The sequence below is a fragment of the Carassius auratus genome, unplaced genomic scaffold (assembly GCF_003368295.1).
Source record: "Carassius auratus strain Wakin unplaced genomic scaffold, ASM336829v1 scaf_tig00041689, whole genome shotgun sequence".
Taxonomy (NCBI): domain Eukaryota; kingdom Metazoa; phylum Chordata; class Actinopteri; order Cypriniformes; family Cyprinidae; genus Carassius; species Carassius auratus.
The window spans coordinates 105,709-130,291 of NW_020526670.1; the positions used below are offsets into that span (position 1 = coordinate 105,709).

The following is a 24,583-nucleotide window of genomic DNA, read 5'->3' on the forward strand; positions in this document are numbered from 1 at the left end:
TAAGGAATAATTGGTATATCCATAATTGTCTCTCTTGGCTGTCGCAATGCGTAGCAGTCACAGTGAGAGGCTAATGTGACTAAAGAGTTGTAATGTTGTAATGAGCTTTTATCATGAACCACTGTGAATGGAAATCAAACACTAGAGTTTCAGCATTCAAAAGACTAAGGAACAATTTGTTTGCATAGATATTACACTACTTCAAAACCACATTTGGCTCTATTTTAAATAATTTATTCATCCAGAGATCAAGACTGTGTCATTGTTTACATGACCACGTTGTTCCAAACTTATGCATTTTTTTTTTTTTCAGTGGAATACCAGCATACAGGTTTTTAAGCGACAAGAGGGTGAGTAAATAATGACTGGATTTTCCTTCATATCTAACTATCCAGGCTCATGCAAGTCCTGCTCACTCAAGCTTCAGATATTTCAGAGATGCTTCCTGAGCTGCACACTGTCTGAACAATATTGCCACCCACCTGATCACCTCTGACTCTTTTGTCTGTATCCTACAGTGCACCTGAAGATAATATCAATCAGTCTGAGAGAACGTGAAACCCTGGTTTTGGTTTCTTTATGTTAGCCTTTTTACATGTGAAATTTTCTGGAGGTTGTCGCCTGCTGGGTCAGGTGGAAGGGTAACCAGCAGGTGATGTTATTATCTGTAGCCCACAGCAATATTCTGCCACCTATAGCTCACATGCACATAAACAAACATTGACAGTGCCGGTCCACATCCTATTCCTAATGCCAACAGGAATGTGTGGTATCTGGCCAATGACCAAGCTGTAAAGAAAAGATATACTTAAATTCTTTGGAGCAAACTTTTTGTTTGTGCTTTTTTTGTTCAGTTTAACATTAATTTAGTGCAATAATTAATAAAAAAGTGAAATAAAATAATTTATATAATCACACCCCCTGAACGGTATGTACATAAAAAATGTGTATAATTACATAAGCAAACTGGGGTCACTAATACCAATTCCTACCAGAAGCCAGAGAAGAGTTAAGATACACTTGCTGTATTCAATATGAAAAGCAATTATTTGCAAAGACATTGAGAATACCAGTGCATTTAGCTACAGGTTTCGTAAATCTCACTTACCCTTTCTGCCGATTGTGCCGTTCCAAAGAAGATAGGTATAAAAGCTAACCAAATGATGCAGGTAGTGTACATAGTAAATCCAATTGGTTTGGCTTCGTTGAAGGTCTCTGGCACGCCACGGGTCTTGATGGCATAAACAGTGCATGTTACCATCAAGAGGATGCTGTAACCCAGTGAACAGATGAGTGACAGGTCTGAGATGTCACACTTGAGAACCCCACGAGCCTTTTCTGGGTTGGATGTACGCTGCTCGCCGTAGTCCACCAATGTGTGCGGCGGATCAACGGCAAACCACACGAACACACCGAGCAGCTGGACCGAGATGAGGCTGAAGGTGATGACCAGCTGAGAAGCAGGGCTGATGAAGCGTGGTGCAGCTACTGACTTTTTGCCTTGCTCAAAGATGCGGTGGATGCGGTTGGTCTTTGTTAGGAGAGCAGCATAGCTGAAGCACATGCCCAAACCCAGGAACACTCTTCGGAAAGAGCAAATGGCCAAACTTGGTGTTGCGATCATCAAGAAGGTGATGGCATAGCACAAAAAAATCCCAGTCAGAAGCACGTAGCTCATCTCTCGGCCGGATGCGCGGACAATTGGTGTGTCATTGTAGCGGACGAAAGTGACCACCACAAAACTTGTAGCCAGGATTCCAAGAACTGCAACGAACACTGGTATGCCTGCCCAAGCAGAGTGCCATTCGAGTTTGATGATCGGAATGGGGACGCAACCGGTGCGATTACGGTCTGGACGCTGCTCGTATGGACACAACTCACAACTGACTTCACTGGCTTGGAAATGGTAGCCTTCGCATCGCTCACAATGCCAGCAACAAGGTACACCCTTTACGGTCTTCTTCCTTTCGCCCATCCGGCAAGGTAAACTACAAACCGAAATTGGAAGCTTAGAGTTGCCTGTATGCCAGCGCATGGCATCCACCTGAAAAGGATAAAAAAAAAATCCTGTCAAACATGGAGACCAAGGGTGTACCGTTATTTTATTGGGGCCAACTGGGACCCATGTCAATATCACACAATGTTTGTTCATTTAGACCAGTGGAGAACTCTTCCCCCAACTGAGGATGGTTTCTCCCAAGGTTATTATATATATATATATTTTTTACTTCTTTTTCTGTCACCTGATAGAGATTTGGTTCCTTGCCACTATGGCCTTGGAGATTTACACCCTGGGTAGTTATATAAACTCCCAGGGTGGTCTGACAAGAACTTAATTTTCCCCTAAGACCATTTTCCCAGTTGCATTCGCATCGCCACTAGGAACTCTGAAGTAATGTAAGCTAATCGACAATGACTTCATTTAACAACTGGTGGATGGAGAAGCCTGGACTTCAGCGTCTATCTATCGCTGTATTGCATGTTTGCAGAGTTAGTTTATGGAGCATGTATATGTAAACTCTATTTACACCATGGGGGAAAACACCAAGAAGCGTGTAGTTAGCAGATTGTAGACTAGGAAGTAAATGCCCACTTCTATGATTGGCTAATAGTTGCGTATGTTTGACAGCGTACATTCCTCATAGATGGACGCTACTGTGAAGTAGGTAAAAAAATGCACAAGGTAGGTTGTCATATTTGCAGAAGAAATCACTTTATTACCCTTCAGCGCCTGAAAGCTGTGGAAAATAAGAAGCAAACGCTGCTCTTTTAAGAGTTTCAGTTTGGCTCCCGGGGGGAAATTTGATGACAGATATATTTTGGGACAAACTTGTGCCAGAGGCATTTGAGATGAAATAAATAACATGACAAACCCGAGTTAAGAAATGACTGCAATGTATTATACAAGAAATTTAATTGCACGTAAAAAACGATTTTGCCAGACCAATCCACGGGACAAATAAGGACAGCACTATACTTATGCTCTATGGTTCTCACTGTCGCCTGCTGCAAAGAGATGGCAGTGTATGAATTATTCATGCTTGAGACAAATTTATGCTTGGCAAAAACAGATTGGCTTTAATTAGAGAAGCAAAAAAAGAAGGGACATTTCACAAAAGACAAAATTCGCAAATTAACAGAAGTTTATCACATGAAAGCGTATTTAGGAATAATTGAAAGACCAAATCCCTTCATTTGATTCTTCCCATTCTGCCAGAAACAAAAGCCACACTGACCATTAACAATTAAGCTGTTTAATTTGGTTTTATTAATCCTGAACACACACTAATGGGGAGTGAGAAGTGCATTCAGGTTCAAACGCTGGTAGAATCAACGCTAACCATTTACGATCATCTGTTTTATGTATAGTTAGGGTAAGGGATTTTAGAAAATCTTTAACCTAAAGTACTAAATGTTGAAGCAAAGGTCGTTCCACATAATTTGTGCTACAGAAATCAAATACCTCAAACTGTGTGACTTGTGCAAGTTCCTCTGTGTAAGACACTTGAATTTTTCCACCTAGCAGGCAAACAAATATATAACAATTGTGTGCAATGAATAAGGCACGTGTTTACTTCACCAAAAGAGATTTGGGAGTGGGCTTTTCATTTGTACAAGCAAGCAACGACCCAGAACACCGCAGTATCCACCTAGCAACAAGCTAAAAAACTACAACACCCAGAATAACCTAGTGATCTCCTAGCAAAATGCTACGCCCTAGTAACTACATAGCAACAGTCTGAAAAAACAAAAACACCCAGACCATTCTCGCAAGCCCTCAGCAACATGCTCAAAACACCCAGAACAAACATCAAGCAACTGCATAACAATAAAACACCACAGCAACCGCACTGCAACATGCTTAAAACACCCATAAAAACATCTAGAAATTGCCAAGACACATCACTCGTATTTGCTTTGCAAAATTGCATTTAATTTTACACACCCTCAATCTTTTACAACTCAGTGGAAATAATATAACTGCTTCAGCAATTTACATATTGAATGTTTTATTAGTAGTTTCAGTAAGTAAACAGAGTCCTTAAAGTGACCTGCATGCATCTTTCAGTAAACAGCAAAATTGCAGAGCAGTGTGTATTGATTGTGAAAATGATTTTCTGAAAATGAAACATTAACTTTTTTCGGAGCCAAGAATCCTTTCATGCTAACGAAGTCTTTTTTCGGAGTGAGTTGCCCTAAACAAGCTGCATGCAAATCACCAGGACCCTGTAACACATCCAGCGCTGATCTGTTTAAAATAAGCGCTTAAGGGAAGGGCTTGATATATAAGTTAGGAAGCGAGATTTAAAGAACTACAGGGGGCTGGATCACAGTTCTGCTAAGTGACCACTTCCCCTCCCACTCACCTGCACAGACACAAAACCCAGAGGAGCTGTGATTCTCTGTCACGTATCAGAAAACTACAGCTTCGATCTCCACACTGCTGCGAGAGCTTTTGGCCATGAAAACACGGCTCGTTTTTGCCTCCATTAATTTTGTTTCACAGCCAGGCATAAAACATTACAAGCTTATCTTCCATCCCGTTGACTAATGAAGCCCCGAGAGTATTCATGTCACATGCATCATCAGCAAAGATAAGATTTCCTACAAACATTTACGCTTGAATGTATCTGATTCGAGCATGCATACTTTGTTATACTTTGAATGGATGCATGAATGCATGGATGGATTTCGTCATGAAGACCAGAAAAGGCTTTCTACTCACATTAAGATGCAGTTTGTTTGTCCACTGGCCGATCACTTTGTACTCAGCTGTCGATTTGTTGGTAATCTGATACTGGAAGATGTCGTATCGCCCTGGCGCATCTCCGTTCTGATTGAAGACCACCGGAGTGCCTGCACTTCCTGCAAAACAGGATATGACAGCTTTTTAAATTATCAGAGTTATATTTTATTCAGTAAAACAGCAACACAATTGTCATTGTTACACAATTTTCTTCACATTAAAATGGAAGGAGGGAGCCAATCCGTATCTAGAGAGTAAGATGATGCAAAATTCAAAGTTTGAATTTCCAACAGGTGAATTAAAAAGGCGAGGCATCTGGAATCTACACATGTGAATTTTTCACAGCTCCACCCAAACAGCTGTGGTGCAGGATAGTGTTCAGCATCAGGTGTCACTTAGGTGTAGATAATGCATGCAGCTACGTGCAAAAAAGCCTTTACCAATGATAGTGATTTGGTTGCCTGGCTCAAACTTGAATTTGGACCTGCATTCATAAAATATAAATTTCAAATAAATTCAAATTTATGAACCAAAAATGTCATCTGAACTCAGATTCACATCAAAAACACCATAATAACTTTGTAGCAATATTCTACAAAGAACACCCAGAACACCCCAGTAACTGTCTTACTATCTTACATAACTGGAAAATGCATTCTAAAACATTCTTAAACTGCCCCAAAAGCCTTGTAACCACCTAACAACCACATAATGCACTATAAATGCACATTGCGTCTACCAATTTCAAAACCAATTTCAGATCAACTTAATGAACCAAAAAAAAAAAAAAAAAAGTGTCAAAAAGAACTCAGATTCACATTCAAAATTCGAGTGCAAAAGCACTTTTAATGAAAACCCTGAGGCCTTCAACTATGATAAAAGTTTTATGAGTGCAATAAGCACACACCTTGCACATTGAAAATTCACGGAAGTTATTGAGTACATAGAATAGAGTTGATAAGTCTGAAATTTCCATAACTTAACACAAATAGTTTCATTATAAAACCTGATGATCCTTTTATCCAGCATAAATAGATTATGATTCAAAGCACATCTTGTGTAAATTTTTCACAATCCAAAAACTTAGAACATCCAACTGAAAAAAACAACAACGACAACAACAAACAGCACTGTCCCTGTTGTTGCACATAATGAACAGCAGCATTTCACTCTAAAGAGTATTATTGCAGCATTACAATACACTTTTTAAATCACATCTAACCAAACAAGGCTGAGATTCTTCATGTTCTTGCATTATATTGCTAACAGCTGTAGATACAGTTATTAATAACAATTGTTTTTCAGCAAAATCACTGGAATCAAATCTCTACAGTTCAGGTGAACTGATACAATCTCACAGTCACAACTAATAGACATGCTTGGATCAACTTAATGAGATTCATCAAAGGATCAATGAAGAACAGAAATGTCAGCACCTAACATTTAGTTCTCCAAAAATTGAAAATTCTGTTATTTACTCTCCTTCACGTTGTTTAAACCTAACCTAACCCTAACCCCTATGGAAGGTGTTTTATTAGTAGTTTCAGAAATAGATAAGGACACTTTAGTCCCATCATCTTAAATTACAGATGTCTTGGCTTCAAAAAACACACAAGGACATGTAGGTTTTAGATGAGACAGCAAACATCCTGTGACAAAGCAATTCAAGAACTGAATGTTTCTTATTCACATTCTTGGAAACATGAATTACAAGATTACTAATTACTAAGAAGAACTGCAAAACAGATGTGATGTTTCATTATGAGAATGAAACCAAACACACCTGTGCTTTAGGATCTGCATGGGAGGGAAAATAATGTGGTGATTAATTGTTTAAGAAAACCAGTAGGCTTAAACAGATAAATGGTTCAGGAACTCTGTCCCGGGGCCCTAAACACAACGAACCAAGTACATCTCACATCTCAAATAAATAACCGACTTAAAATGAACACTAGGCTAGTAATCTAAAAGACTAATGTCTTCATGCAAATCCAGCCACCTAAAAACAAACATGGTGTTTTAAACACAAGCCAAAATGTACAAACCAGTTATAAAGTCTCATATACTAAAGAGGATGCAAATATTGACTTTTTTGTGAACCGATTACATTTTAAATCCAACCAGCATTCTCATTCACACTCATCATTTATCTTAAAAAAAAATAAAATACAAATAAGATGTTTCAGAATAAAAAAAAGGTTAAATAAAGTACTTACATTTTGAGACCATATGGCTTTGGAGAAATGTTTGTATTAATGTTACTGGTAGAACGTGTTCATAATGAGAACATTTTGACGTGAAAAACACGATTCCAGGTATCATTCGTCTGAGTTGCAAATGCTGGGACTAATGTAATCTCTGAATCTGAAAACTGAGAGGACACAATATTTACATTTCGCTTGTAAATATTTATTACATGCATGACTCAACTGATTGGTGAAAGGCCAACATTTTTTATTTTTTTTATTTAGTCCACTGCCAATGCTACTTTAAATGATTGTTTTACACTGCTGGCTACAATTATTTCCTTTCCACTGCAGCCAAGTAAAACGGAGCTCTTAAAAAACAAAGATTGTCTCCCAAAAGCTGTTACTCCCCTGATACTTTAAGTTCCTAGACATCTTGCAACCATCACTAATAAGATGTTTCTATTTTTGTTTCCTTGGGATCTGCACATTTAACCTTTCATTTGGAGCTGAAATTCCAGCCATTGATTAGCCAGACTTCTTTTCTACAACTTCGCCATCGTCTTCCTCATAACCGCCCTTCATTACAGCAAGTGAGCCTCTATGGTGAGCCGGCTGATGAGGGGATCGTTTGTGTGGAGGTCAGACACAAGTGCACCCTTCACGGACCTCAGTTGCTGCATCCTGTTACTATACACACACACACACACACACACACAAACCTTTGATTCGCCCACCATGAAGGAAAGTGAGAGCAGAGGAGGGCAAAGCCTCCAGAAGCAATATTTTCAGAGAATATAATGAGCCAGATTCGGCAACAGCTTGTGCAGCGAGCATCCAGACAGCTCTGCTCTTTTATTTAAGGAAACATCAAGAGAAGGAAAATACCACTTCTCTCTGCACACCCAAGACGTTTTGTGTTTGCTGTGCATGTGAGAGCGGCCTGTAAGATACGATATCCATCGTCTTCAAATCTCTGCTCCAGGGTGCAAACATCATTTCCTGTGCGGCAAAGGTAGTTACAGCTCTCTGAGGATCACCGCGAGCTCGTTGTCACTACAGATCAGCGTAATACAAGTAAATAAGACCGTGTGCAATCAGTGATGGTAGATTATTCTGTTATTAATTTAGCAACAGCAAACTGATCCTTTCCTACATAAGAAAACTCTCATGCTGTCGTGACTGGTAAGGATAGTGGCACAGAAGATGGAGCGGCTTACTGAATTTATCCAGTGATATTGATCAAAGCTTGTCTTTCCAGGTGGACCGGGGCAGCGGGAAATTGAGGATTACAGGAGACCGGACAGACGTAATAATAGAGCACTCAGTGGGATTAACCTTTCTGCCAAGTCTTAACTGCTGCTTCTGTCGGCCAAAATCACTGTTACTGTTGCACATTTTTAGGGTTAGTGATTTGAACAAACCCCAGAAATGCATCACATAAGTATGCTAATGAAGACGCTCATAATTGAGCAACATGTTTAATATACACAGATGGGCTGTTTTGAAGTGGACCAATAAATAAATATCTAGCAACCACCCAAAATATCTTATTAACCACCAATAATACCTTGGAAATTACATCGAACACCACAGGAACAGAATACTCTAGCAACTATTTAGAACATCCCAGCAATCACCCAAAATGCTCTAGTAACTACCTATAAACACCCTATCAGCCACTCAGAAAACCATATCAGTTACCCAAAATGCCATAGTAACAAACTAGAACATGTAAGTCACCACCCCATAGGCCCTAGTAAATACCCAGGACACTCTAGTATCCACCAGAATATATTACATCCCAGTACATACTAGCAGCCACCCAGAATACCCTAACAACTACCTAGGACTAGGGCTGGGATAAACGATTATTTTTTAAACGATTAATCTAGCGATTATATTTTCGATGCATCGATTAATCTAACGATTAATTTTTTCAGACCGATTCGATTTTGATTATCTCCCCATTAATTGACTACTAACAATTTATACATGTTGATTTACATATCTGAATGAAAAAAAAAACATGAATTCCTTAACATTGCAATATATGTTTATTGCTCTTAAAATTACAAAATAAAAGACTGACTAAGAATGCATTACTTTGCACTTGTATAGAGATAGCATTCAATAAAACCTTGAAAACACATAGCTTACTGAAACAAGCTTACTGAACACATAGGGCCTAGCTTACTGAAAAAAAGTTCCTCTTTCAGATGAAAATAACAACAACTTGATGTCTAGCATTCAATAAAAAAGGTCACCCAAAATACTTGTTTAGAGCAATTGAAAGAATACAGTAACCAATGTAAACTTGAGGGCTTTAAGCTAATACAGAGAGTGCTTTTCCAAAAAAAAAAAAAAAAAAAACAGAAATAAAACAGGCCCACGATGCGCATATTTTGCGCCGACGTATTTTTTGCGTCGACGTCATCGATGACCTCGGCGCGTTGTCCCAGCCCTACCTAGGGCACATAGCAACCACTCTGAATGCCTCAGTTATAACCTAGAGCATGCTAGTAATCACATAGCAAGTGCATAGCAACCAACCAAAAAATAAAAATGTGTGTGTGTATATATATATATAGTTCATATTACAAATTTTACATCATCCTGGAAATACAAAACAAGTCAAATACACTGCTTTATTCTTACTTCAGTCTGTCTCAGAGAATTTTTTTCTGTGAACATGATATAATACACCTCCTAAGGCCATTCCTTTATTATTTCAGCACAGAATCATTTGAGACGAGTACAGAGCTCTGTTATGGAGTTAAACGCCTGCCGCTGCACTCCATTTTAAGATTCACCGTCACGCCGCCTCGACTTACAAGGGGATTTGTTTTACACAACACAATTATCATCACTTTTTTCCCCAGCTCGTCTGAATGCACGCTTCCACAATCTCTCCTCCCGCTCCATCCATCTCAGCACACTAATCTAAAAATAAGTGTATGTAGGGAGCCACTGGAGCGGGTGTAATTGTGGCTGAGCTGCCGATTACCCCTCAGCGGCAGGCAGTGATGCTCCAAGTTGGACGTCTGCCTTTGTATCAACTTCCATTTACTGATTCTGTGGCCTCTTTGCTCTTCAAAAGATTCTGCGTGTGCATACATACTGCATGAACTATGGGTATGTTTGAAATGGCATACTGGCAATGATTCAGCACATACTGAATACTCAACTGAACTAGAGCACTCTAGCAAACTACATTTCACCTACTATTTTAAATATTAGTATGCATTAGTGCACATTCCAAACATTAATTTTAATGCACTCATAAACTTACTTCATTCCATCTCACACAAACACAAATGTGCATATTACAACCCTTCACACTTCTAAAAGGCTTCTTCTGGACCTCTACGCACACTCATCCATTTCGTCCCATTCACCCATTATAATCGGCCAGCACTGTGGCCATTATCACACACTGGCTAGTGGTTAATGCGGTGTGTGTGGTCTGCGAAGGGACAGAGGAAGTGCAGTGACGGGCAGTAATGAGAGAGCTCCAGTTCGGGTGACTTGACTCATCAACCAGCACTAAGATGTAATTGTTCCACAGTACCAGCAGACTCAGACACTTAAATGAGCAACCTTTCACTTTCCCTGTGATATCGACCGTGGCCAAGCGCCAAGACGTCCAAGATATCCGTCAGCCATTACCGTTCAACAGCACAGGACTCTGTGTGAGTGTGTTCCTTTATAGATGCAAAATAAATCTCCAGGTCACTTTACACCAAAAATTCACAATTGCTCATTTTTCCTCTGTTATTTTACTAAAATAATAGTTAATAAGTTCAATCAAATAATATGTTTTTGTATGGTGACATTATTTTAATGACAAATAAATTAAACCCCTTAAAACTGAGTTTTCATTATCACAATTTATTTGATCCAAATGTTCTATGGACATGACCACACACACAACAAATACAGTATATACTGTACTGTATATACAATGTAAAAATGTATTTTATTATTACTTAATATTATCATTATATATTTCAAATTCTTATTATTTATATTATTAACATTTTATTTTTTTTAATCGATCTTATTTTTATTTGTCAACTAAATATTTGTAATTAAGTTTTCCATTTTTGCATTATAGTAATGAGAATTTAAAGGAGGGGAAATGTTTAACGATAAAAATGCCACAATACAAAACATCACAATCATATTGATATTGAGATTCTGTGACATCAGACTATTTTCATAATTCTAATGGTGCTTCCTAAGTCATTACAATTTTTTTAATGATTGCGTATTTAATTATTTAAACAAGCCCTAACCCTAATGGTCAGTCGTCAACCACCCAAAACACCTTAGCAACCACATGGCAACATCCTAGCAACCCCCAGCAACACTTTAAACTCATGCCAGGACGTTTAGTCTTTTTTGTAGTCTAAACTCATCCTGAGAACAGCTGGCACATTTCTGGGGCACGTGCTCAGAAGGCACTTAACGGGGCTCCTTTACAATGGCGTTTCTAACAGTAGGGATCAATTTTGTCTGGATCCTGCAAAAAAAAAAAAAAACATAAAATAAGACAGGCTACACACTGGTGAATGAGTCGGTGCGTACGAAGACTTCAGTCTGGGAGGCATGGCTTTGGGATCGTGCCATTAACAACAGACCATAAAAGTGTCATCATAACAAATGGCTGGTGTCCAGCATTGAGAGGCAATGCAATCTCTAAATAGGCCTAATGCTGATCTATTGCAATGTAAATCAGCATTCATTCACACATTCAGCACGATTCACCACTTGGATCTGTCCATAAAGGTATTTCTGTTTCTCATTTCTTGCAATGGAAATGGCTGAATGTCACGTCACTTTCATATAGAGTAGATTTTTGCACTCTAACTTCACTTAAACCATTGAGCTGAATCACTAACTGATATTGAACCACACTGATGGACCACAGTAATGCAAACAGACCTGGATGTGAGCATGTTGCTAAGTTTAATAAACATAAAAATGCATACATTAACCCTATGGTGCTCCTCTGTCATTACATTTTTTTTTTGTTGTTGTTTTTTTTACTTCACTGTAAACCACCCCAGCACACACACACAATGTTGATTTTCTCACCATTCTAGAGTAAAGTAAGTTTTGGGAAATATAAACTTAAAATTAGTATTTTTTTTAAACTTTTCATAATAACAAACTTTCAGTGAAAATAGTTTTTAAAAAATTGCATCACAGGAATATAAAAAAGTATATTTTAAGACATTTTCAAATAGAAAATAGTCATTTAAAATGATAAATATTTCACAATATTACTGTCTTTTAAAAATCTTGAAAGGTTTTAATCAGTTTGCATTCATTCTTAGCTCTGGCTCTCTCATTGTTTCTGTCCATATCTGCTTCACTACAGCAGCATCAGTATGTTATTTGAGGTTCTTGTGTCAGGACTCTGAGGATCTCTTATCTGCGGCAGTTTCTGATTCTCTCCAGGAGGGTGTCAATAACAGCAAAGTGTCTGCAGCGGACCGTGGGATCACGCAGGCGGCCCATCTCATGCGGCTGTGAAAGGTTACTACAGCTCAAAAAAAAAAAAGAGGCACGGGATCGTTAAACAGCCCCTTTTGGTAGCTATAGCCTTTTCCCAGAATGCTCTAGGGCAGAATCAGAGCAATTTTTATTTTTATTTCCCTTTTCTGTTTCTGTTTCTAGTGGTAAATTGTATTGCTGAGAGGTTGCTCAGGAGACAAAACAAGAGTTCTCAGTTATGATTCATATAACTATCAACCTTATAACGTATATAAGAGATATATCTCTTTTGAAACTCTAGAGAAAAAAGTTTCTTGGGTCTTCATGTGAGGAGAAAATCAAAAGTCTCCATTTATTCCCTATTGATCTCACTGATGTCTTAGAAAAATCTCATAAAGAAACCTGTTGAAAAAGTGGTGAAACTGTTATATGTTCATTGAAATTAACCCTCAAAGACCGAGTCAACCTCCCGCAGCTAAAAACAACTATTGTTCTTAAAGGGATAGTACACCCACAAATTATAATTCTGTCATTAATTTCTCACCCTTGTGTCGTTCCAAAACCGTACGACCTTCGTTCATCTTCGGAACACAATTTAAGATATTTCTGATGAGCCAAGCTGATCGACAAAATAGTCGATTGACATCAATGGTTCAACTGAAATGTTATAACGCAATGAGAATACTCTTTCCGCAAAAAAATAAATAAATAAATAAGTACTTTATGTCATATTTTCATCTCTACTCTTTCATCTCTTGTGGATGCACGTTCATGGCAGTACCATGACGCAAGCGCATGGGGGCGCAAACACTGACCCAAATCCAGCACAATGACGTTGAGTGTAAACAAGGCAACGTCAACGTTTAACATCATTATGCCAGATCTGGGTTTGACAAAAAAACAAACCAAAAACAAGGATGAAACATTGGTACATATTGGATAAAGCACTGGAATTTATGTATTTGTCTATTTTGTCTTTTGCACTCTGTATTTTTCTAGATTGTGAATCATTTGCACTGTTTATATTTTTGTTGCAGAAGACAAGTTGTGCAGTTGTTTTCACTATAGCTGCACGGTTTGTGTTCATTATTTTAATGTGTTTTGTTTTTATATAACACTGATTCCATTTTCTTTACTCCCAAAACGTTTTTTGGACACATATACAGGTATATTGTTAGTCAACTAAACAGACCTGTTTTCCACTGAAAAGTACCTATATCACCTATATCTTCATAAGATGTCAATGTATCGCCAGGAGCCAGGGGTATTCATGTTGTACTTTTTTTGACTCTTAAAGTGACGGTAGCATTGATGTACATTATATGAATCACCAAGGGCTGTGGTTTGAGCTAACAATCTGCTTTACTCTTCTACTGAAAAAAGTCACCTACATCTATGGCCTGAAGGATGGATCTGATGAAAAATGTTGCCGATTTTGAAACAATTGTCACTCAGAAATGTCTAGTAAAATTCACAAATAATTACAAAGAAATTGCAAGTAACACATTTAATTAATCATGAAATTAAGTAACTTAAGTTATATTTTCTTGTAAAACATACTCCAATTATCATTGTTATATTTAAAAAAATTTGAAAACTTTTTTTAGCATCTATGTAACAAAAATGTTTTTATGGTTTAACTATAATAAACCTGTTCTATGTAAATAAATATATACATATACAATATTCAATTCTAAGTTTATATCTCACAGTTCTGAGAATTGTCTAAAAATATCAAAACTATGAAATAAAAAGTCTGTTAACAGTTAGGGCTGTCACATTTATTTCGAAAATCGATTGCACAATCGATCGGACCAACCAAAAAAGGTTTCGAAAATGAAAATAGGGAATCGATTTTAACCAAATATGTACACTATTAATTTTAAAAGAATTAAACAATTAAAAAATATAGATTTAACAAAACTCACAAACAAGCAGAAATAGAAAGTGCAGTGTGTGTTGCGAAAGCTAGACAGACAGAAAATACCAGCAATTCTACGCGCCTATATGACCCAGTGACGTCGAAAGTGACCTCTTATGCTGTGTTCACACCAAACGCGAATAGAGCATCTGGCGCGAATGATTTCAATGTTAAGTCAATGTAAAGACGTGTTTACGCGCGTCTGGAGGTCTCGCGGCGCGGTAGATGCGAATTCACCTCATTCTCGCATCTAGTTATGAGTTATTCTGAGTTATGAAAAGGACCTTTGCAAGCTGACAGCGACCGGCTTTTGTGATGGAAAATTGGCAGTAATACCCCCACCTTGTGCAGCTATACCTGAGTGTCCCTGGGACATCAGTGCGGTCGGAGCGTGTCTTCTCAACAGTTGGACATATATTGAATAAAAAACGCTCTGCTATGGACCCCGAAAATGTTGATCTACCAATAAATTTGTAATGGCCCTAGCGCATTTCATTATGCCTGCATAGTGCCGCCTATAGCCTAAGTGTCGGCTACGTTCAATAAAAACACACACATGGCCTGTTCTCAAGTCCATTTAAAGTTGTATTTTTTGAACAGTGGTTTGAAATGGATTGAATCATTATTTAAACTAATCTTGGAGATTTTTGAATTGCCTAAATCATAAATGCAGCCGGGTTGAAGCCTGCAGTGATGTTTTTCTTTTGTTATGGCAGCCATCCCCTATGCATACATATTTTTTCGAGAATGTTGCTCTCCTGTTGCTGTTTGTTATTCTGCATGAAACGTCATGCCAATAAATAAGAAATATTGCTGACTTGTGTGTTTCCAGCGCTCTCTTTACGCTCGTCCGTTATTTGACGTTGAAAAAGGAAATGTCTTTTTTTTAGACATGGAAAATCGATTTTACAATCGATTCAATGAACACTTATGTCTTAAAAATTGAAAATGATTTTGTCACAAAAGGGACAGCCCTACTAACAGTAAGTAACTTTGTAACTATATGTCAACCAGCAGTCATTAGAGTATTAGTACACTGTCCGCTTAATATCTTCTTACATTTTATATTGATGGGTCCCCAACATACAACATACTGACCATAAAAAACTTTGCAAGTATTTGTCAACCTGTTCTACTAACCCTAAACTGTGAGAGTTGGTAGACACACAGCTGCAAATGAATGAGAATTAGTTGATATGTAGTTGCAAAGTTACTTGTAGTTAGTTGAATGTCTAAAGTGGACTATCAAAATAAAGTGTAACCTACCTTTTTTATCCATATTGGAAATGGGCTTTCTTTGTTTTCTATATGAATATATATTTAAAATATAATGTATTCCTGTGATGCAAAGCTGAATTTTCAGCATCATTACGCCAGCCTTCACTGTTACATGAAATCATTCTAAAATGCTGATTTGCTACTCACAAAACAGGAAGACAAATTAAAAACCTTTTCCCTACAATTATTGGCAGCACATCACAATAAGAATAAGTCTAAAATGATTACTTCATCGAAATGTGCAATCAATACGTATCATACTTACACAGCAACATACTTACACTTTCTCTAATGACATTTCTGTTCACATTCTCGAATGCACATGCTGTCATATGAATTGTCTGTATCTGTCTTTCACTTCAAACACGGTCGATGAGGAACACAAGGTGGTAGAACAAAAAACCCAGGTTGCATTGCCCGCAAGAAAGCGAATTAATGAGATTTTAATGGTCCCACATAGCCCTGCCACCTTAATCGCTCAACTGCAGTTATGCAAATGACTCAACTTGAAGGCAAACATAAGCTGATGATAACAAAACGCTGGAGTTGTGGGATAGAAAAATGAAAGAGTAACGAAGACGCACAGAGCAAAACTAATATTTAAATGAACCGTTTGATATGGTTTCAAAGAGAATGTTTAACTTCTTTTGTTTCAACAAGATTCAATGCACACAAGGGAAACGAAAACAGTAAATCACGCACAGCTCTTGCCTCACGAGTTATAATGCTCTCTTATTAAGAGGCACGCGGAACATTATGAAGAAATATGAGCACCCCTGTATGCGCTTATCTCACAATTTCCCGTCTCTGCTTTGATGCATGTGTGATGATGTTAAGGGTCACTAAGGGGTGTCGTAAGACTGTGGCGCATCTTGGCAGAGAAATGGCAAACATTACAAGAGGGAAGAACGGCGATCTGTGACTGCGTGAATTAATAAATGAAGCTGGAAATATGAAAAATAAGTGAAAACACTTGAATATGTACAGTACATAGACAAGTACTTGGCAGCTAAAATGAGAAGCTGCATCGGTAATAGACATGCCCACGGTGAAGTTTGAAGTTTCACAACTTTGACTATGTTTAGATGCACACGAATACTGCGATTATTTCCAATAATCAGAAATAATCAGGACATAATTGCATTATGATGTTTACACTTCAAGAGCAAAGCTCTTCACTCACGTTTACATGCAATTAACATTATTCTTATTATTCATAAAAAAACATTCATTTTTAATGCCATTATTCATATATCCCACTGCATAGAACAAATGATGCACTCAGAAAGAGCAGGTGTTTTAACTGGTGCATCTAATGCAAAACACTTTTGTATGGTTGTATTCCATACTGTTTCAGCACCACTGAATTGTGATGGAAATTCGTTAGCCTACGCTGCCGTTGCGTTCTACTCGTTGTTTCTGGATGATGGTAAGGAACAAAGACTGGTGGCAAGCATTTTCCCCTAATGCTATCTTCCCCTCCATCATTTCTAATCTGTATATTATTACAGCTTCATGTCACGTCATTTATGTACGTCACGAGCACATGCACACTTTGGTCAGAGCAGCAAAACAATTAAGGTGTTTGCAAAAAAAAAATGTTAATCGACGTACGCCACCCATGTTTGCTTGCTGCGATTATGAGCTTAATTGCATTATTAAGATTGAAGCATTGTGTTTATGTGAGGTAAAGTTTAATAGCAATATTGCCAAAATCTCATTATAATCGCATTAAGAAGATGCATGTAAACGCACTGATTGTAACCTTGCATGCGCACATTATTAGCAAATAATAACTTTAATTAGACCTTTTTTGTGAGCCAAATATACATTTATAATTAAGTAATATAATTATATTTTTACAATATATAGTATGTGTGGTAAATATTTAGCAGAAATATTTATGAAGTCATACATAGTAAAAAAATGTTATGTCTTTACTGTATTTTTTTTAGCATATTTAATGCATCCTTTCTGAATAAAAATAAGAATTTATTCCATTAAAAAATGCATTACTGAGCCTAAACTTTTTAACGGTATTTACAACTAAAGTATTTGTTAGCATTATAGGCAGAAACCGAAAGCTGACTTGCCCTTGACCAATTTAAATTCATGAACAGTGCTCCTGAAACTTGATTTAGACTCGGCCCTGAAAGACTGCGACTTGTGAACATTTCTGATTGTTGTTCAGTTGAAGATCCAAGCACTCACCATTGAAATTAACATTCCGGATGTATCCCAGCAGCTCCTTTCCGTTGATATTGCTCATGCGGGGGCAGAGGCCGGGGTACCCGAAGCAGTAGTCCCTGTGCATGCGGTGAAGCGCGTGTGCCATGGCATAAACCGCATCCATCACAAACTGCACCTTCCCCTCCTGCTCGTAACTGGAGTCACGGCCCACCTTCTCCAGACCTGCACCAACACAAACAAAACACACATCCTCAACAAACACGGTCTTTTGAGAGCTCTTTCATTTGGAAAATCCACTCTTGCAGATGCAGTAATTCTCTTCTTAATAAATTGATATTTAATGTTTCTCAAATGTATCCACTCATTAGAGTAATTAGCTAATCAAACCCTTGAGGAGGCGCGTGCACTGCCCATCTGATGCACACGTTTTGCACGTTAAAACAGCAAAAATGTGTTCTTTCCAAACAAATATTTTCTTCCATATCTCTCGAGATGGGAAAAGCAATATCACGGCTGCCGTTCGCAACAAATATTCCAGCTGTTGTTGTGCGAAAATTGAATTTGGCTCGGGCATCTATAATTATTTCTCTCATAATCATCAGATCGCTTTCCAACTTGGTGTATTTTAGCATCGGATGCCTCCGGGAAGATCTCTCTTCTCCCACCACGTTTATGACACAAGGAAGGATAAATAAAATGTGGGCAAGGTGAATTAGCAAGACCTGGAGTCCTCCGTCGTTTCCGCTGTCAGCGAGGAATTAATAGGCTCCTGTAAATGAAATCCAATCCACTTTTATAGCACTTTGAGAGCAATGGGAAAATGATGCATTCGGTCGTCCAAAAACTAGACGGATTACCCAACCTGAACAGTGTGATTAATACAACACACAGAACAACAGGCCAGAGAAAACTGACTCCCAGTGTCAAAACAAGGTGAACGTCAGGTTTATTTGGACAACGACAAACCATTCACAATCAAAATCATGAACTATGTTGGAAAAGAAATAATTGCTGGAAGCCTACGGGTGAATATTTAAAACAAATAACATATAATAAATTATAATATATAATATAGTATAAGCAATGTAATAAAATAATTAAAACACAAATAGAAAATGTACATAATCCTGAATATATTATACATTATTTTAAATAATAAAATAATAATATAATATAATAATATTGCCGTATTCAGTAAATAGAGAGCTAGTATACTATCAAACATGAATACAACAGCATTTGGCTTTTGTTTGTTGTAAATTTATTCATTCAGCAGATGCTTTCATCCAAAGCGACTTACAAATGAGGAAACAGAAACATAAGTGATTACTCACAAGCAGCCGAAACCAGCAGTGCCACAAAACACAAGTTCACGCGCTGCCTCGATTCAGAGCTGGAGCTGAGGGGCTTTGAGTGATAATACAATAATCATACAACAATGTCCTGTTTTTGTGCTTATTACGGTATGTGTGCAGGCTTTTCTGTGTCTCTGTTGTGCAGGAACAGAAAAAAACTGATGCTTATTGAGTGATTGATGGCTGCATGGATGACGGACAGCTTAATGAGACTAACAGGAGTCGAAATTAAATGTCAATTAGTGGCACAAATTAAATTCCCTCCCTTTCATCAAAGACCTGCTCACATTTCCCTTCCATCTCTGGAGAACAAGTGTAGAAAAAGATGAAATAGTTTCCTCTCTCTATAGTTTTGTAGCAGGCTGAGAGTCTGGTAGAAAAATAACAATATCTGGCTTGAATTCAGAGCAGATCGTAATGACTAGCAGTGTCATGAATATGCACAAATTGTCCGTTTTCCAACTTTTTTTTCTCTTTCTCTGAGTTACGTCTCTATGTGCCAACATCGAGACAATAATCACCATTCTATATGCCATCTTATGCTAATGAGGACACTTCGGCTACATAATATATGCACATCTGACTGCATTACTCAAGCCAAGCTTGGAAAAACATCAGTCAGCGTCAGCACTTGAACTGAAGCGTTCAGGGCTGTTTTTAAAGCTAAAATATGAAATAAATCATTGCATCTGCAAACAAATGACAGACCTGCACAGCATGCGTATTTCAGGTGTATACATGGACTGTATCTGTAAAAACATATAAAACTCCAAAAAATCCAGACACGTTATTTAATTTGTGTGTGTGTGTGTGTTTATTTTATTTATTTAAAATATAATTTATTATTATATATGAGAGTTTTTTGGCCTGTGCCCTCCTTATGCTCCTGGCTTCTACTTATTGTATAAAAAAATATACTAATTTAGATTAAATGTAAATATTGATGTATAAACTGTTAATATTAATATGCATAAACATTAACATATCACTACATTTGTATATTAATAATAATACAATATAAATCAAATATTGACAAATATTTTTGTATATATAAAATAAATAAATACATAAATACATAAAATAAATAACAAATACCAACCCGATCTTACGGCAATTCATACATTTTTCACAAGGTGGCTTATTCGTACGAATTCGTACGACCACACTCGTACAAATTAATACGATTGTTGCCAAATCGTACGTATTTTACGATTTGCACAATTCGTATGAATTTGTACGAATGATCTACACCTAACCCCGCCCCTAAACCTAACCGTCACTGGGGTCGTATAAAATCGTACAAGTGAGGTCGTACAAATTCGTACGAATGAGCCACATCGTAAAATACGTACGAATTGGTCGTGAGATAGCATTGCAAATACATAAAAAAATAGAAATTACATATGAATATAAAGTGAATCAGCAAGATCTCTCTTCTTGAATTTCGAATTCAATTTAACATTATAAAAAAATATATGATTAAAAAATGTAATTAGTCAACAAAAACATTTAAATTCTATAAAACAGAAACATTGAGCATCACTTAAAGCATCCTCTTTTTATTGCTTTAATTTGTTTTCTGGTAATTATTTTTTTTTAATTACCAACAGGGGACAATTAGATTTTAAATTAAAAATATCAATAAGTGAAGATTAAATGTGCAAATATGTAATATGTCTTTCTAATAGGTACAAATTCAATGCAAAACGGCAATTTTTATTAACACATTACATATCTGATAAAGTACTTAAAAATGAAAAAGTCTGCTTATGTTCGCTGCAAAACAGCCCAAAAAGCCAATGCGTCTGACCGGCTTCCAGACAGCCACTGGAGAGCACATTTCTGAACCCATCACTGCAATTTCTCCAAGCTGATGGGATTCCTGAACTTCAAAATGAGACTGACACTCATGCTGTCCGAGACCCGATGCCCTCTTTCCCCGAGTCATTACGGATCACGCGGCGGCCCTGTTTGCTGTCAGAGCTCCAATACGTGTTTTTCAGCAGCTCGGATTTATTTGAGGAAAGGATAAACGCATCCTGACATCAGTTATTTTATTTGGAACCTTTCTCCCCTGTATAATTTTCAGCAGGTTAGTCTTTGTGTAAGCGCGCGGCTCGTGGAAGAAAGAGTCAAAGCACACGCAGCACCAGAGACTAGTCCATAAGACGGAGCGTGAAATCGCATTAAGAGTTTCGGCTGAGGTTCTGCCACCTCGTGCTCTCCAGGGCTTGCTGGGATATGGTTTGCTGGGAAGGCGAGACCAGCTGAGCTCTTGACACCAATCTAACAACAGTCGGATTCGTCTCGTCAGCTGGAGCAGCCAGGTGTGGCGTCTGCACGGGACGTCATGCTCGTGCGTTTATTTCAGCAGAACCACGGCAAGGTGCGAGTCCCAACTGAGCACGCTGGGTTTTAATTACGACTCAGTCAGGGTAGTAAATTACACAGCGCAGCACACATAGAGAGCGGATTCATTGCTTTCAGTGCACGAGGCAATACGGAGAAATAAAAAAGAAAAATTATGAGCAATGCACAGATGGGGAGGAACCTCATGAAACATGTCCAGCTCATATACTACAAAACCTAATGAGAGAATATGTTTAAAATAATGTTCTGCCTGTAATGCACATCCCCACCTCAATTTCCCATTGTTGTGATTTAAATAAAATAAAATAAAAATGTATTTAATTAAAATATACAGTTACATATATGATCAAGCACAAATAAACACAAAATTAAATAAAAACAATCACAAAAATAATGAATTAATATGAACATTAATAAGGATATTTAAATAAGTATTCATACATCATTGTATTATTGCGGCACAACCTTCAATTTATTATTTTATTTTACAAATAAAAAAATATATATCTGCATTGCATTTTTATGAAAACAGTAAGAAAATGTATATGAGTCACCATTAAAAAATAATGTGAATTACAAGAACTAACTAACAAACTACAGTAACTAAATAAATAAAAGAAAATATCTTAATGTGTGACATCTGGTGTGCTTATGATGATGAAAATATGTTAAACATGTCTAAACATTTAACCTGTTAACTGTCACTCACGTTTTTGAAGATAGACATGAATGTGCATGATACAAACATAAATTTGTATAATTCATGACTGAAAACATTTTGTAACATGATTTTGATGTACCATTTACATGGTAATGCAATGTCTGATTTTAAAATGGGTTTTGAAGGATGAATTTTGAGATTTTATGTTTTCAAGTGATATATAACTTCTGATGCTTTCTAAAATGTGATAGAGAAAAAGGCAACGAGGAAGTCTTTTTTTTAAACAAAGGTCAAAGCTCCTTTTGTAATGTAGATTTCTGAGGGTGCACTCTTGTCATAAATTCATCTATTACTTTTCCTACATAATTTTTAACAAAAAATATTGGTAAAATATATATTTGGGAGTCTTATACCTTTCCAACGATATATAGTTTGTCAAGATTAGATTAGATTTGATTGTAATATAGTATAGTCAACGTAGGCGTCCCGTATACGGGACGGGGTGACATTTAACAGGTTAAGAATGTAAATGTATAAAAATTAGGCTAGATTTTCTTTATGTAACTTAGGGATTTTTAGGTAAAATATAAACAAGACATGCTTTCGTGATAGTAAACTTCTACATTTGTGCTCGCCTTAAAAACAGACAAACGAATGCTTCCGAGGAAGCAGACGAAGATCTGAATCATTCTCTTTTTTTCCCCATTGCTCACCAGAATGGATGGATGGATCGTATTACACCCAATAGTCTGTTTGGTTTGACTATAATCTGCCATGTTAAAGCAAGTCCAGCACTGCGCACTGAAAAGAGAGACACATGTCTGTCACAGGGTTAAAACTGCATGTCACAAGGCCAGAAGATGTTGTAATAAAACCCGAGGATGTGAATTCCAGCTTGACACCGGGTTTTGGAGGGCATGATGGGAAAAAAGCAGCTCCTTTAGCATTCACAGCATGGCACTCCAAACACCGCCTGCCGTCTTCAAAAAACCCTTTACTCCATTATGTCTCCCGTCTGAGAAGACTAGCACTCTTATGTCTGAGAGATCAATGAGTCTGAAGAGAGTGCGTGATCTTCACAAGCGCGAAGATGAACCACAAAACTCTCAGTTCAGCCGAGAACGTCAGACTTCCATCGTTCAGCAAATAATGGCATGCCTGTTACCCAGCGAGAGCTAATAGTGCTGGTATTTAGGGAGATAAAGAAACATTTCTTTGTCTTTTTATCAGATGCACATGGGAGTTTGTTCACTTTTGCATTCTGAGCTGGAGTTTCAGATGCACAGCACTGCAATAGCACCTCATCCTTATATGTTCTAAAGTTAAAGAGAGCATTCCTACTCAACTAGTCACTGCATCATTTTTGCATAAAATGAACTTGTCACATCACTAGCTGCTGCTGCAGCTCACGTCTCCTCAAATGACCAGCTCTCATTGAAAATGAATGACTTCCAGTTGCTTTGTCACTGCGAATCGTTGTCAGTGCGACCGAGATGGAGTGAGAACAAGAACTTTACAACCAAGACGATGAGATAAAAAGAGTTCACAAGCAGCTTTTGGATTTGTAGGACAGTCTGTGAAGAGTCACAGACTTCAAAACAGTTATAAACAGCACCTCAAGGGTTAATATTTTATCCTTAAATCAGAATGTGTTAAATGACAGTAACATGCATGTGTTCCATATCAAATACTCATTCAGTCGCTGACTATTACTTGTGTATTAAGATTAAATATATATATATTAGAATATAAATGATCATTCAGAAGTTCAAGGTTGGGAAATTTAATTGTACATTTAATTATTTATTTACCCATACTTTTTTTTATGAAAAATTTATACTTTTAGTCAAATTAATAATTTTATACTTTTATTTAGGAATTAATATATTTATTAAGTAAAATCGCATTTTTAAAAACAACATGTTGATAAAAGTGTTTAACATTTACTTACAATAATAATTCATATTTATAACATATTTTAACATATTAATAATAATACATTTGTTGAACACATTTTTTTCACACAAGTTGATTATTAAAAAAAATAAATGAATACTAAAATTCAGCTAGTTGCCAAGGCATTTCTCACATTTCTTATTTTAAATGTAACTAAATGTAAAAATGCTTGATGTACTAAAATAACTGTAACTGAAATAAGAATTAATAAATGACATAGATATAGATCTACAACAAAAATAACAAAAACACAATAAAATTCAAACTAAGGTTCAAATAATCGATAAAACCTATTTTGGTATAAAATAACACTGATCCAAATCAAAATCTTTTGACAGACTATAAACCCATAAAGCCGAGCACAATCTCCTATGCATCAGTGTGGTCTTCTTCAAACCCTCAGTGCTTTTCAATGCT

At 37.0% G+C, this 24,583-nt stretch overlaps 1 protein-coding gene across 1 annotated transcript in view; it reads right to left on the minus strand.

The window, feature by feature from the left end:
• The window catches only part of LOC113085493 (metabotropic glutamate receptor 8-like), a 60,805-nt gene that overhangs the window by 14,315 nt on the left and 21,907 nt on the right, over window positions 1–24,583 (minus strand). The window contains exons 5-7 of the mRNA XM_026255167.1: window positions 17,846–18,046; window positions 4,727–4,866; window positions 1,109–2,044 (exon numbers count right to left, since the gene is read on the minus strand). Coding sequence (XP_026110952.1) covers window positions 1,109–2,044; window positions 4,727–4,866; window positions 17,846–18,046 — 1,277 coding nt within the window. The remainder of the gene's footprint in view (window positions 1–1,108; window positions 2,045–4,726; window positions 4,867–17,845; window positions 18,047–24,583) is intronic.